General features: G+C 37.9%; 1 protein-coding gene across 9 annotated transcripts in view; it reads left to right on the top strand.

Moving 5' to 3' along the window:
- CEP112 (centrosomal protein 112) overlaps positions 1-16,106 on the top strand; it is a 456,418-nt gene that overhangs the window by 197,510 nt on the left and 242,802 nt on the right. For 8 of the 9 annotated variants that reach the window (XM_073883235.1, XM_025889894.2, XM_025889892.2 and 5 more), the window contains one exon: positions 13,076-13,183. The exons of the other annotated variant lie outside the window; for it this stretch is intronic. In XM_073883235.1, the coding sequence (XP_073739336.1) occupies positions 13,076-13,183 (108 nt within the window). The remainder of the gene's footprint in view (positions 1-13,075; positions 13,184-16,106) is intronic. 9 annotated transcript variants of the gene reach the window in all.

The following is a 16,106-nucleotide window of genomic DNA, read 5'->3' as shown; positions in this document are numbered from 1 at the left end:
TTTCCAGAGTGGTTGCACCAGCTTGCATTCCCACCAAGAGTGTAGGAGGGTTCCCCTTTCTCCACATCCCCACCAGCATCTGTCGTTTCCTGACTTGTTAATTATAGCCATTCTGACGGGTGTGAGGTGGTATCTCATGGAGGTTTTGATTTGGATTTCCCTGATGCTGAGCGATGTTGAGCACTTTTTCATGTGCCTGTTGGCCATTTGGATGTGTTCTTTGGAAAAATGTCTGCTCATGTCTTCTGTCCATTTCTTGATTGGATTATTTGTTCTTTGGGTGTTGAGTTTGATAAGTTCTTTATAGATTTTGGATACTAGCCCTTCATCTGATACATCATTTGCAAATATTTTCTCCCACTCTGTCGGTTGTCTTTTGGTTTTGTGGACTGTTTCTTTGCTGTGCAAAAGCTTTTTATCTTGATGAAATCCCACTAGTTCATTTTTGCCCTAGCTTCCCTTGCCTTTGGCGATGTTTCTAGGAAGAAGCTGCTGCAGCTGAGGTCGAAGAGGTTGCTACCTGTGTTCTCCTTTAGGATTTTGATGGACTCCTGTCTCACGTTTAGGTCTTTCAACCATTTGGAGTCTGTTTTTGTGTGTGGTGTAAGGAAATGGTCCAGTTTCATTCTTCTGCATGTGGCTGTCCAATTTTCCCAACACCATTTGTTGAAGAGACTGTCTTTTTTCCAATGGACATTCTTTCCTGCTTTGTCAAAGATAAGTTGACCATAGAGTTGAGGGTCCTTTTCTGGGCTCTCGATTCTGTTCCGTTGTTCTATGTGTCTGTTTTTGTGCCAGTACCATACTGTCTTGATGATGACAGCTTTGTAATAGAGCTGGAAGTCCGGAACTGTGATGCCGCCAGCTTTGCTTTTCTTTTTCAATATTCCTCTGGCTATTCGGGGTCTCTTCTGGTTCCATACAAATTTTAGGATTATTTGTTCCATTTCTTTGAATAAAGTGGATAGTATTTTGATGGGGATTGCATTGAATGTATAGATTGCTCTAGGTAACATTGACATCTTCACAATGTTGGTTTTCCCAATCCATGAGCATGGAATGTTTTTCCATTTCTTTGTGTCTTCTTCAATTTCCTTCATGAGTATTTTATAGTTTTCTGAGTACAGATCCTTTGCATCTTTGGTTAAATTTATTCCTAGGTATCTTATGGTTTTGGGTGCAATTGTAAATGGGATCAACTCCGTGATTTGTCTCTCTTCTGTCTTGGTGGTGTATACGAATGCCACTGATTTCTGTGCATTGATTTTATAGCCTGCTACTTGACTGAATTCCTGTATGAGTTCTATCAGTTTTGGGGTGGTGAACCATTCATTCTTTAGTAGGGTGCTCTTTAGCCTCCCATGTATTTGAGTTCTTTCCGACTTTCCTCTTGTGATTGAGTTCTAGTTTCAAAGCATTGTGGCTGAAAATATGCAGGGAATGATCCCAGTCTTTTGGTACTGGTTGAGACCTGATTTGTGACCTAGGATGTGATCAATTCTGGAGAATGTTTCATAGGCACTAGAGAAGAATGTGTAGTCCGTTGCTTTGGGATGGAATGTTCTGAATATGTCTGTGAAGTCCATTTGGTCCAGTGTGTCATTTAAAGTCTTTATTTCCTTGTTGATCTTTTGCTCAGATGATCTGTCCATTTCAGTCAGGGGGGTGTTAAAGTCCCCCACTATTATTGTATTGTTGTCAATGTGTTTCTTTGCCTTTGTTATTAATTGCCTTATGTAATTTGCTGCTCCCACGTTAGGGGCATAGGTATTTACAATTGTTAGATCTTCTTGTTGGATAGACCCTTTAAGTAGGATATAGTGTCCTCCTTCTTCTCTTATTAGAGTGTTTGTTTTAAAATCTAATTTGTCTGATATAAGGATTGCCACCCCAGCTTTCTTTTGGTGTCCATTAGCATGGTTAATGATTTTCCACCCCCTCACTTTCAATCTGGGGGTGTCTTTGGGTCTAAAATGAGTCTCTTGCAGACAGCATATTGATGGGTCTTGTTTTTTAATCCAATCTGATAGCCTGTGTCTTTTGATTTGGACATTTAGCCCATTTAGATTCAGGGTAACTATTCAAAGGTATGAATTTAGTGGCATTTTATTACCTGTAAGGTGACTGTGACTGTATATTGTCTGTGTTCCTTTCTGATCTATGCTGCTTTTAGACTCTCTCTTTGTTTAGAGTACCCCTTTCAATATTTCTTGTAGGGCTGGTTTCATGTTTGCAAATTCCTTTAGTTTTTGTTTGTCCTGGAAGCTTTTTATCTCTCCTTCTAATTTCAATGACAGCCTAGCTGGATATAGTATTCTTGGCTGCATGTTTTTCTCGTTTAGTGCTCTGACGATATCATGCCAGTCCTTTTTGTCCTGCCAGGTCTCTGTGGATAGGTCTGTTGCCAATCTAATGTTTCTACCATTGTAGGTTACATATCTCTTCTCCCGAGCTGCTTTCAGGATTTTCTCTTTGTCTCTGAGACTCGTAAGTTTTACTATTAGATGTCGGGGTGTTGACCTATTTTTATTGATTTGGAGAGGGGTTCTCTGTGCCTCCTGGATTTTGATGCCTGTTTCCTTCTTCACATTAGGGAAGTTCCTATTATTTGCTCCAATATACCTTTTGCCCCTCTCTGTCTTTCTTCTTCTTCCAGGATCCCAATTATTCTAATGTTGTTTCGTCTTATCGTATCGCTTATCTCTCGAATTCTGCCCTCGTGATCCCTAGTCGTTTCTCTCTCTTTTTCTCAGCCTCTTTACTTTCCATCATTTGGTCTTCTGTATTGCTGATTCTCTCTTCTGCCTCATTTATCCTAGCAGTTAGTGCCCCCATTTTTGATTGCACCTCATTAATAGCCTTTTTGATTTCGACTTGGTTAGATTTTAGTTCTTTTATTCCTCCAGAAAGGGTTTCTCTAATAACTTCCACGCTTTTTTCAAGCCCAGCTAGTATCTTTAAAGTCATGATTCTGAACTCTAGGTCCAACATTGTACTAATGTCCGTATTGAATAGGTCCCTGGCTGACGGTACCACCTCTTGTTCTTTTTGCTGAGGTGATTTTTTTCGTCTTGTCATTTTGTCCAGAGGAGAATAGATGAATGAGAGAACAAAATGCTAACAGGTTAACAACGTCCCCAGCAAATATACTCTATTCAAATCAGAAAAGACCTGAAACCAGGGGAAAAGAAAGGGAAAGAAAGAAAAAAGAAAGAGAAAAAAAAAAGAAAAAGATAAAAAGAAAAACAGAAGGATACAAAAAAAACAGAATATGATCAAATATGATCAGGCTAGTGCATAGATCAATGCCACACACTAGATTATGGGTGTATTTTGGTCTGTTAGAAAAAAGTGCCTCCTAAAATTTTAAGGGAAGAAAGACTTATATATACAAAATAAGGGTTGATACAATGAAGGGATGGATGATGACTGTAAAGATGAAAATTATAAAAATTTTGTAAAAGGAATTGATAAGAAGTTGTTTGAAAAAAGAAAGAAGATTTAAAAAAAAAAGAAAAAGGGAGAGAATGTGATCAGGCAGACTAGAACAAAGCCATACACTAGTTATTTAGGGTATATTTTGATCTGTTAGAAGAAACTGTATGTCAAAATTTTTAAAAAGAGAACTACTTATATATATATGCCAAAAATAAGGGTAAGTACTATGAAGGGATAAAATATGACTCTAAAAATGAAAAATAAAAAATGTTTTTTTAAAAAGGGATTGATAAGATGTTGGTTGAAAAAGGGAAAAAGAAAAATTAAAAAAAAACTTAAAAAAATTAACTTTGAAAAACTAATGAATCATGGTAAAAAAAAAAGTCATGAATTCTATGTGCAGTATTCCCCTAGCGCTGGAGTTCTCCCGTTCTCCTTGATCGGTAAACGTGGTCTTGGCTTGCTGGCTGTTCATGCTTATCTTCGGGGAGGGGCCTGTTGCCGTGGTTCCCAAATGTCTTTGCTGGAGACGGAATTGCCCCGCCCTTGTCGGTCCGGCCTAAGCGAGCTGCTCGGGTTTGCTCTTAGGAGCTTTTGTTTCCTGCAAGCTCTCTGTACTGCTTTGGAGGACCAGGGCGAAAATGGTGGCCTCCCAATCTCCACCTGGAGGAGCTGAGAACTCGGGGCCCCGCTCCTCAGTGCGCCCCCACAGAAAAGCAGTCACTCCCGTCTCCCTGGTCTCCGGCCGCACTCCATGCTCACCGGCCTGTGACCGGGCATTTCTATCTCTGGCACCCAACCCAGTGTGGAGTCTCCAAACCCAGCAGATCCCTGCGGTGCACTCCCGCACCGCTCCTCCCAGGGGAGGAAGGGGAGTCTCCCCGGCTCTGCCGCTTGTTGGGTCCCTGCTGGAGGAGCAGTGGCCCGACTGGGCTCTGGGTCACAGTTTATGGCAACCTGGAGCTGAGAGCCCGCGCCTCGGCTCCGTCTCTGCAGCCGGCTTCCCCGTTCCGATACCTGGGAGCTCTGAGCTCTGCCGCACTCAGGCACCCCCGGTTTTTCTGTGACCCCGAGGGTCCTGAGACCACACTGTCCCACGAGGGTTCCACCCCCCGCCTAGCCACTGGAGCGACGTCCCTCCGCGGAGCCGACTTCTAAAAGGTCCGATTTTGTGCTCCGCGGCTCTAGCACTTGCCAGAAGCGGCCGACGGGGGCCCCGTCCCCCGCTGTCTATCCTCCCGGATATCACCTCGGATTCACTTCTCCGCACGTCCTACTTTCCAGAAAGTGGTCGCTTCTCTGTTCAGAGAGTTGTTGCTACTCTCCTATTCGATCTCCTGTTGAGTTCGTAGGTGTTCAGAATGGTTTGATCCCTATTCAGCTGAATTCCTGAGACCAGACAAAATCTGGGTCTCCTACTCCTCCACCATCTTGCTCTGCCCCCCTCCATAGTCTATTTTTTTTTAAAAATCTTCCTTTTCTGTTGTTGTCTTGAACTGCTCTTTTCTCTTCTTACTAATCTTTTGTGTAAAAGCCAACAGAGCTTAGGGCATCTTTTTCCATTTGGAAACTGCTGCAGATAGCAGACAATGGGAATTTGAATTAAAAAAAAATAAAAACTTTGTGTTTGTTTTTGAAAGTGAATTGCTATTTCAAAAATGAGTCCCAGGAAAGAAAATGGAAGAGAGAAAGTTTTAAAAAAAAAAGTTGCTTCACACTGTTTCTTTCATTTTGAAGAACTTTTTATCTCATTTAAGATTGCTTCAATAACCTAATTTTTACTCCAATGGTGAAATCCATTATAAATGTTAGCTGTCAGCAATTAGTTATGCAAAAATTATGTATTTTAATTGTGAAAATGTACTACTGTGGTAGAATTTTCCACGTATATGTATATAATCATATTTTTAAAAGAAATAGTGTTCTATATTTACCTGTTCTCTGTGACTGAAAAAGACAGCTATGTCTTTTGAAGTACTGGCAGGAATTCTAAAGTGAAACTTCTTAATCTTATAAACTGACTGCATGACTGTCAGCTAACTAGTTCCTCCTGGGGCTTCCACTAGCCACTTGACTTCTAGTTAATTTTTCTCCCCTTGAAAATATATCCTCATTAAAATGTATTTGCTGCTAAGTATCTGACTTTAAATTCGATTCCCTTTTTTTTTTTTACGGTCATTGGCTACATGGTACTAGGTTTGCACTTGGAGATTCCACTGGCTTGCCATGCGAACAAAATTCTGAAACATTGCTGTTAACTAGCGAGGTTCTTCTGGCTCCTCGTACCCTTGAAACTTGTTAGCAGGTTCTTGTAGTCTTAGAGATTGCAAATTTAGTTCATCATGCATTATTGCTGTTGAATACGTGAAAAAAATTCTCAAGTTACGAGGAAGGAAGAACGCCCTCTGGATTTTTTGTGTCATTAGTGAAAATGGATAGCAAACAAAGAAGGAGTCCTCATCGGAACCATTCACTCTGACTCGTACCTTTGTCCTCCTGTCCTTTAAGGGCCTTGCTGGCTCCTGTAATTTTAAATAAGTTTCTTTTAGACCAATTTTACGATAATAAAAGATCCAATATAAATAGAAGCATTTCCTCTCAGTTACTTTTTGATGATAATGGAGAAATCTCTCTACCCTTTTAACATTTGGAATTTTGTCCTTAAATGAGATTAGTTAGCAGAAGTAAAATTCTAGAATTATATTGAAATGTCTCAATAGAGGCTATTGTGGTAATTCATCAATTCCAAATGGCAACATCCAGAGAATATGTGGAACTATTTGGCTTTGAAAAACAAAATTAAAGAACAACAGCAGCAAAACAAAAGAAATTTTAACTTTTATCCTTAAATGCTTAATGTAAGAGGAGTAAGTGAAGCTTTTTCCTTGTAATATTTGTCAATGACTAATCTCCTTTGCAGGCAAAAAATAAGCCAAAAAAATCGACTAAGAAGATTGGACCAGAAAATATGTCATTATTTTCCCTGCATTTGACTGATTGGAAGGGTTATTGATTGTGAAAGAGTAACATTATGATTTTTTAATACCTCAGTTATTTTATTGACTTACTGGCCAAGGATTCAACAGATTTGACTTCTTTCATTCATTTATAAAAAATTTATGAATACTTGCTCTATACCAGCCATTGTTGTTGATTCTGGGAATTCAGAGATTATTAAGACATATTTGTGGCTTGTGTGATAGACCAGCACATAAAAGTGTGTGACTTAATAAATGGTATGACTGGTGGAATAAACATCAGTCAGAGAACACAGGGGAGGGACATCTAAGCTAGCCCAGTGAGTTCGGCATTTATCTGCAATTATGGCATCTTTGTTGTAGCTACAAATTTCTTAAATGTTTACTTGTTGAAATGTTACTAGTAATGAATTTAGTAAAGTCACTTGAGTATAACATCAGATAGACAATGCAGTTTTATTTCTATATATCAACAGCCAACAAATAGAAAATAAACTTTGAAAAAGATGTCATAGGACGAGAAAGCTTCACAAACATACCTAAGAATAAATCCAGCAAAAAACGTGCAAGGCCTCTGTTTTAAAAACTGGAAAACATTATCGAGAGAAACCAAAGAAGACCTAAATAAACTGGCAGATTCAAAGACTCAATGTCATAAACACATCAGTTCTCCCCACATTCATCTATAAAATCAGCACAGTTCTGAGAATCAAAATGTTAGTAGTGGCTTTTTTGGGTTTTATTTTTTTGGGGTTTTGGGGTTTTTTTTTTTTGGGTGGGGTGAAGGGAAGTGAGAGAAACTGACAGCTGATTCTAAAACATATATGAAAATGCCAAGGGCTAAGAACTGCTCTGGCAATCTGGAAGAAGAGCACAACGTATATGACCAGCTATTGAGACGAATATTCAGCTTCAGTAATTAATACAGCATGGTTTGGGCACAAGGATGATCAGTGTTGCAGAAGAAAGAGACCCAAAATTAGACTCGCACATACATGGTCAGTCTGACTCATGTCGAAAGAAATGCTGCAGTACAGCAGGGAAAGAGTGATCAATAAATGCCACCATGTCAATTGGATAGCCGCGTGGGGGGGAAAGAATCTTGCCTCATTTTTTACCCCATTCACAAAATTAATTCCAGGATTAGAGATGTACAAGTGATAGGGAAAACAATAAAACTTTCAGGAGAAAATGTAGAAACATATTTGATAGCTGGAACTAGTAAAGATTTTCTAAGTAAGAAACAAAAAGGCATAAAAAACCCAAAATACTGTAAAAACTTTATTAATAATTAATTATAATAACATAATTATTTAATAATAAATAAATTAATTAATTAAGAAAAACCTGCTCATTAAAAGAGACCAGGAGAAAGTAGAAAAGCAACTGCAGAGGGAGAGAAGACTTTGTATTTCGGGTGTGGAGCCCAAAATTCATATCCAGAGCAGATCAAGAACTCCCACAAATCGATTGGCACAGGTACCAGAGATACCATCTGTCTTGTATCAATTTATGGTTTTTTCTCACAGAACTGTAGATATAATCAATTAATGTGTTCATGGTTTTTCCCTGTTAAGGATATTAGTTTCTACTGAGTCTTTAGCCAAGCACAGAAATAATGATCTGTCTTTCTGCCATTTATATCTATCTGCCTGCCTGCCTGTTTCTATTGATCGTTGGATCGATCTATCTATCTGAACATACTTGAAGCACAGTTTTTTATAGTTTACCTGAATATGTATTTAATACAAAATATATTTTGAATTGTATATTCCTATACAACTGTCTGCTTGTTATAATGTGAATTGTACATGTCGAATTACTCCGAATATAGTAACAAAAGAGGACTTTACTAAAGAAAGAGCGATAACTTATGACCCTATTTGACAGTGACTGCCAGATGTCCATGCCTGCTTTCTTACTCATAGAGCCCTGATTTTATTTAGGGCAACATTAGACACAGTTTTAAAACTGCAGTTTCTCACCTTGCAGATGGAGCTTATTTTTTAATGTAGTTCTAGTGAATGAGACGCAAACAGCATAATTAATTTGCTATTGACAGGAACTTGCAGGAAAGCTCCTTAAAAGGGTATTCGGCTTAGCCAAGATGGAACCTTTGGCCTTCTCCCTTTGCCCTTCCCTTCCCAGATGTTCAGAACAGTAGAAACCATTTTGCAACTCTTACGGGAAGGTTGAATCGCAGAGACCTTAACTCTTGACATCTTTGAACTGCCAGTGTAGCAGCCTATTTCTGAACCTGTGGCACAAGGAAAACATAAAGGGCCTATGTTGTTTAAGCTATGCTTGGTCACTTGGGTTTTCTTCCGTGTAGCCAAAGTACTGACTGCCTGGGGCACCATAGGAAGAAAACACACCCCGGCCCCTTCCTTCTTTTAAACACTAAACATTCACAGAAATACACCCAACCCCTTTTTGCTCCTAATTTGACCACCAAGCTTTACTCTTAGGTTTTCTTGAAGCCAGAGTTACACAATAAAGGAGTGTTGATGTTATTTTCCTACCACTTGAAGTTGAATGGAATGTGGAATGATGTATGAGGAAGCAGAATCTTTTGGATCTATGGCAACTGAGAACACTGTGTTTTTATACAAACTAAGTATTGTACAAGGCTTTTTACATTTTTTTGTTAAATTGTTGAAGAAATATGGAGTGGGGCCTTGCATTTTCGGTCAGTATCATCTAAAATGACATGCATTTCATTTTCTTGTATCAGTTATTTACTTTGAATTTGTCTTAATGTTTAGGTGTAAGAGGTCTTTTCATGTGTTTTAAATTCTTATGTGTTTTGGTGATTGAAGAGGATTCCATTTTTTTCTTGAAGATATTCTATTTTTTACAAACTTTGAATACATAGAGCCCTTAGTTTTTATTTTAAATTCTAAATATTTTAAATATTTAAGTATTTATTATTTACTTTTAATATCCAACCTGTGCCGAGATAAAATAAGAGCCTAAAATCAACTTCCTATGAAGATCTGTCTTAAAAGTACTAAATAAACCAGGTCTTCCCTCCTTGATGTACCTTCTCTTTTTTTCATCCCATTTTGTTTTTGCCAATAATTTTATTTATCCTTAAGGATTTAATGCATATTTGTTCTGCATACCATGCCAATTAGTTAATAATTAAGATACAAAAGAATTATAAATCATAGTTCCTTTTATTTGGTAGCTCATGATCTAGATGAATAAACAAAGCTCACACATTTTGAAACACTTCTGTATTATAGAGAAAAACACAGCATGCTATGAAAATAGATGTTAAGTCCTTGAATGTAGAGAGAAGGAAGGCACTTAGGTCAGTTGGTGGGATTAAAGAACACCTCAGAGAGAGGAGAGGAGACTTAACAGCTTTGGACTGTCAGTTTGGATGAGGGAAAACACGAAAGGGCTTTCCAGATAGTGCAAAGAGCAAAAGGCTGAAGAATCAAGAACAGACATGGCTTGTTTGGGAAATGCCAAGGATCTTGGAGTATAGGGAGTGCAGACTGTTGGCGACAAGCTAAGGAGCCTTCTGCTTGAGGTCTGATGTGAAAAGCACTGAAGGAGAGAGAGCCTTGAAACCCACGTCTTGAGTTAGAAACAAAACAAAGTGGGCTTGAGTGTGCTTCCTTCAGTAGTTCCTTAGTAAATTTTTTTGTGGCCACAATACCGACTACTTGTGGATCAATAATCTTATAACTATGATCATTGAATTTGGAAGCAGATGACTTAGTGTTATTAGGGTTGCACCCTTTGGATTTTACAAAGAAATACTTAGGCTAAATTTCATGCCATAATTTAGATAACTCCAGACCTGGCTGTGAGAAGCAGAAACTGGAATGTACTGTTGGATAGCAGCAATGAGTGGCCATATGCATTTTGTTCTCATCCAGTGTAACTAGCTGCTCTTCACCAAACAGCTTTGCTCCTAGGGCCTTAAAGTTTAATCATGTCTGAATAAATGCATTTGAAAGATTTTTTTTGTTAAATTTAAGATGAAAAACTGTGAAGGAAGAATTTTTAGGGTTCATTTCCCCTAATATTCATGTTTTGTCTAATCTTAGCAGTTACCAAAAGGTAAACCGAGAGAGAGCATGATGTACAAGCTAAAAAAAAAAAGAAATATCTCAACCTATTAGTGAAGCAGAATAATAAATAATATAAAGTACCCAGTGGTAGAACGATTGTCACATTAACTGCCAGTTGTCTCAGAAAAAAAAAAAAAACTTCTGAGACAATAAAATCAGGGGAAAAAAGACAAATGAAAAACTGCACTAGGAGTACAAGGTGCCATTTTCATGTTATTGATGGGGGTGATTTTTCATTACTATATGTAAGAATATTTCTTTCTTGCCACATATAAACAAGCATCTGGCAAGAGCAAGGATAATCATACATTATCTCTAATTTTGTATGTGATAGAAACTTCAGATTCAACATGATCTTGTATATGTTATTGAGACTCTGGCACCATTAAATGTTGAAAATTGTTTATTTGTCAAATCTCAAACCTAGTTTCGTACATGTGGTTTGTCTTTTTTTTTTTTCTTTCCTTCATTTGACTATTGAGTCCCTGTAGGTGCCAGGCATTGGTCTAAATTGTTGGGATACATGTGTGAACATGGGGTTACATTACAATGGGCAAGGCAGACATTAAAATGAGCCCGAAGGAGTAAGTAAATTGTATAGTATACTTGAAGGTGATATGTCCTGTGATAAAAAGGAACAGTAGATCAGGGCAAAGGAGACTGGGAGGACTGGGAGGTGGCCTGTAATTTAAATAGGGTGGTCAGGAAGCCTTCAGTACAAAGATGACATTTAAGCAGAAACTTCAGACTTTGAGGAGGAAGCCATCTGACCATCTGAGGGGAAGTTTCCAGACACCAAGGCAAGAGCATCTCTGGCATGTCTTCAGCCCTGCAAGGAGGCAGGTGGGCTGTAGTGGTGGTGGGGGGGTATAGAGTTAGCAGAGATGAATCAAGAGAGGTACCTGGGATTGGATCATGTGAGGCCTCGTGGAATATGACATAGTGTTTGACTCTTAATTTTTTTTATAATAACAGCTTTATTAAGATATAATTCACATACGGGGTGCCCAGGTGGCTTAGTCGGTTAAGCATCCCAACTCTTGATCTCAGCTCAGGTTTTGATCTCAGGGTTGTGAAATCAAGCCCCATGTTGGGCTCCATGCTGGGCATGGAGCCTACTTAAAAAAATTTTAAAAAAAAGATATAATTCACATACCAGCAATTAATTCATTGTCTAAGTGTACAATTTAATCATTTTAAATATATTCACAATTGTGTAACCATCAACACAATCAATGTTTTAAAAGATTTATTTATTTATTTTAAAGAGAGAGAGAACCTGAGCAGGAGGGGCAGAGGGAGCGGGAGAGAGAATCCCAAGCAGACTCCTCACAGAGCATGGAGCTTGTCTTGGGGTGCCATCTCATGACCCCAAGATCACAATCCAAGCTAAAACCAAGAGTCAGTCACTTAACTGGCTGTATCACCCAGGCACCCCAGCACAATCAATTTTAAATTTCCATTGCCCCCAAAAGGAATCTGATACCCTTTAACAGTCATTGCCCACCCCCTAACTCCCTCTCACCCTAGACAACCACTAGTCCACTTTCTGTTTCTATGGATATGCCTTCTGGATATTTAATATAAATAGAATCATATAACACATAGTCTTTTGCGACCACTTCCTTTCACTTAGCATAGTGCTTTCAAGGTTCATACATGTTATAACGTGTATTAGCATTTCATTCCTTGTTGTGGTTGAATGATACTCCTATGTACAGACAGACCTCGTTTTGTTTATCTGTCATCCATTGATGAACATCTGGGTTATTTCCTCTTTTTGGCTATTATGAATAATGCTGCTACGAACATTTGTACACAAGTTTTTGTGTGGATGTTTTAATTTCTCACCCAGCAGGGGAATTCCTGGCTCATATGGTAACCATGTTTATCCATTTGAGGAACTGCCAAACTGTCTTCCATTTTACATTCCCACCACGAGGGCATGAGGGCTCTCATTTCTCCACATCTTCACCAATACTTGGCTATTGTCGATCTTGATTAAAGGCATCCTAGTGGATGTGAAGTGGTATATCATTATTGTTCAATTTGAAATTGCCTTAATGACAGTGACATTGAGCATCTTTTCATATGCTTTTTGGCCATTTGTATATCTGCTTTGGAGAAATGTCTTTTCAGTTCCTTTGCCCATTTTAAAATTGAGTATAATTGCCCATTTATTACTGGGCTGTAAGCATTCTTTATATATTCTTGATACAAGTCCCTTATCAGATATATGACTTGCAAATATTTTCTTCCATTCAGCACATGCCAAGGCCTTAAAAATTCTTGTTGAATAAATATTTGAATGCTCAAAATTATATTTCCATTACAATGTTATTATAGCATTAGAATATAGTTAATTATATACCAGTGTTAATTTCCCTGACTTAAACTATTAAATATATGTAAATAAATTGATATAGCTTTCATTATCTTATCATTTTTAAATTCACCATTATGATGGATAGGGGGGTGTTTAAAATCTGCCATTTTAATGAATGGACAAATTACAAAAACATGGAATATAATTAATTTTTTGTTTAAAAAATTGATTTTTAAATTTTATAGATGGAAAAAGTAGAAGCAGATCTAACTAGATCCAAGTCTCTTCGTGAGAAACAATCAAAGGAGTTTTTATGGCAGCTGGAGGATGTCAAACAACAATATGAACAGCAGGTTGGTCTTCCATTTTGATGATGCCGTTGAATTTTTAAATGCATTTATAATCTCTCTTTTAAAAATCTCATTATATCAGGGGCACCTGGCTGGCTCAGTTGGTGGAGCATGTGACTTGATCTTGGGGTTGTAAGTTTGAGGCCCACATTGGGTATAGAGATTACTTAAAAATAAAATCTTAAAAAAAATCATTATATCATCAAATCCATGCACAATGGAAATATTACTAAGAATGTTATTACCAGTATATGTGAATCCTTTAAAACAAAATCTGTTTCAGTAATACCCAGAAATAGGATTTTAGCTCTTCGCTGAAGTCTCTTCCAGCGGTTTGTTAATCTGCATATTTAATTGAAACATTTATTGTGATTCTTGAGTCCTTCTGTTCCTGTCAGAGCAAAAGTCTGACTTGCTCATTTATTTAAGAATTAGTTTTGGGTATCTACCATGTCCCGACTCTGGGCAGAGCAGTAAGTCGGACTGACAATGTTCTTTTCTCACAGAGCATATACTACATTTTTTTAATAATAATTTTTTAAAGTTTTTTATTTAAATTTAGTTAACATATAGTTTATTATTAGTTTCGGGGGTAGAATTTAGTGATTCATCAGTTGCATATAACACCCAGTGCTCATTACATCACGTGCCCTCCTTAATGCCCATCCCCCATCCCCTTTCCCACCTCCCCTCCAGCAACCCTCAGTTTGTTTCCTGTAGTTAAGAGTGGTCTTATGGTTTGCCTCCCTCTCCGTTTTTATGTTATTTTATTTTTCCTTCCCTTCTCCAATGTTCACCTGTTTTGTTTCTTAAATTCCACATATGAGTGAAATCATATGATAATTATCTTTCTTTGATTGACTTATTTCGCTCAGCATAATACCCTCTAATTCCATCCATGTCATTGCAAATGGCAAGATTTTATTTGTTTTGATGGCTGAGTAATATTCCATTGTGTGTGTGTGTGTATATATATATATATATATACCACGTCTTCTTTATCCATTCATCTGTCAGTGGACATCTTGGCTCTTTCCATATATTGGCTATTGTGGACATTGCTTTATAAACATTGAGGTGCATGTGCCCTTTGAATCACTATGTTTGTATCCTTTGGATGAATATCTAGTAGTGCAATTGCTGGGTCATAGGGCTGGTATCCAAAATCTATAAAGAACTTAACAAACTCAACACCTAAAAAATCCAGTCAAGAAATGGGCAGAAGACATGAATAGACATTTCTCCAGAGAAGACATACAAATGGCTAACAGAGTATATACTGCATTTTGGTGACCAGCCAGCCCATTAATAAAAAACAAACAAACAAAATAATTTCAAAGAGTGATTTATGAAGGAGAAGGAAGGTGTGTACAGAAGCCTTGTTGGGCGGGGGTGGGAAGGTGATTACCAGCATTGGCAGGTGGTCAGGGAAACCCTCTGAGCATCGGAACTTTGTGCTGAGAATCTTGAAAATTCGGGATGAGCCAGCCTTGAAGTCTCTGGAGGAATACTATTCCAGGCTGGGGGAACAGTCAGTGCAAGTATCTGAGATGAGAGCAAAGTTGGGAGTGTTCAAGGAATAGAAATGACAGAAAAGGCCAGTTCAGCAGGAGTGTAGAGGGGAAGGTTCCAGCTGTAGGAGACGGGGCGAGAACTGGGCCTGGCCTGGGACCAGGATGTCTGGGGCAGTGTAAGAGGTTTGGATTTTGTTCTCAGTGCTCTGTGTCTTAATTATTTTATAAAAAAAGTTCTTATTTTCATCTTTTCTAAAAATGTATTCCTGCTAATTCTTGGAATATTCAAGGTGGTTATTAATTTTTACTTGTTTGTTTAATTTGCTTGCCTTGTTTCCTTATAGCTGAGTCACTAAGTTAAGAAAATTTTTTTCTAAAGACAATATTTGAACCTTTTTATTCTGAAATAATTTTTTTATTCTGAATAATTTTTTCATTATATTTTCAATTCCTTATAAGTGGCTACTACCTCAAAAACTAATTAATCCCTTGTGATTAACTGAATTTTAATCCCTCTCCTAAGTGATGGTAGTTAGGGGCTCAGTTGAGTTCCATGAAAGGGAAATCTGATCTGAAATGTGACCTTATGTCTGTTCTGTTGTTGCTCTTTTATCTTAAAATGTTGGTAAAAAAATACCTGAGTTACTTTCATAGTGATGGTGTAAAGTTTGCAAATTGGTCATTCTTTGTTATTTGTATTCTCTGCTTTGTCTGGCTCCATTCTGTCTGGAGCAAATCACACCCATGCTTCAAGACTTGCTTCCTGCTCCAGCATGGCCCTAAAATGTCACGTGGCCTTTTTGGCCCACACCCCTTTCTTCCTTCTCTGCAACTAGGCCATTAATCTCGTGATTCTGTACTCTTAAATCAGTTCTTATATTGTAAAATATCGTATAGAGCTGTTTTTAATCCAGAATGGAGTGCAGTCTACAAGGGAGCAGAAATTTCTCTTCTATTTCTTCCAACCTCTATTACATTATGTTTCTGTGATTGAGTTGATAATAGAAATACATTATAGAATTCATTACGTTGTTGAACTCGTCTGAGTGGGAAGTGGGGATAAGAAGGAAACTGAGATAGCCAAATGTAAGTAAGAATATTAAGGAAGGGCTAGAAGTGTTGCATATTATCATGCTCTAGTTATGAGGTATAACTGAGATGATTTGGGGATTAAAAGCAATATTAAAAGCAAAGATAAAAACAAGAAAAATGTCGGTTCCTCTAAGTAAGCTGGTGGAGGGACAGGGGAGAGAGGAAAGCCAACAAGTTAAAAACTGTTTCTGTGACACAGATATGACTCAGAAACTATTGTGTTTCAGGGTGAGTATAAGGGGCAGAAGCATTCTCTTTGAGAGTTTAAAAAATTATATTTTCAGGGGTGCCTGCGTGGCACAGTCCATTGAGCGTTGAAC

Source organism: Callorhinus ursinus, unplaced genomic scaffold, assembly GCF_003265705.2.
Source record: "Callorhinus ursinus isolate GAN/ISIS: 27379988/994484 unplaced genomic scaffold, GSC_fseal_2.0 scaffold50, whole genome shotgun sequence".
NCBI classification, from domain to species: domain Eukaryota; kingdom Metazoa; phylum Chordata; class Mammalia; order Carnivora; family Otariidae; genus Callorhinus; species Callorhinus ursinus.
This window is presented reverse-complemented; position numbering and strand designations above follow the sequence as displayed.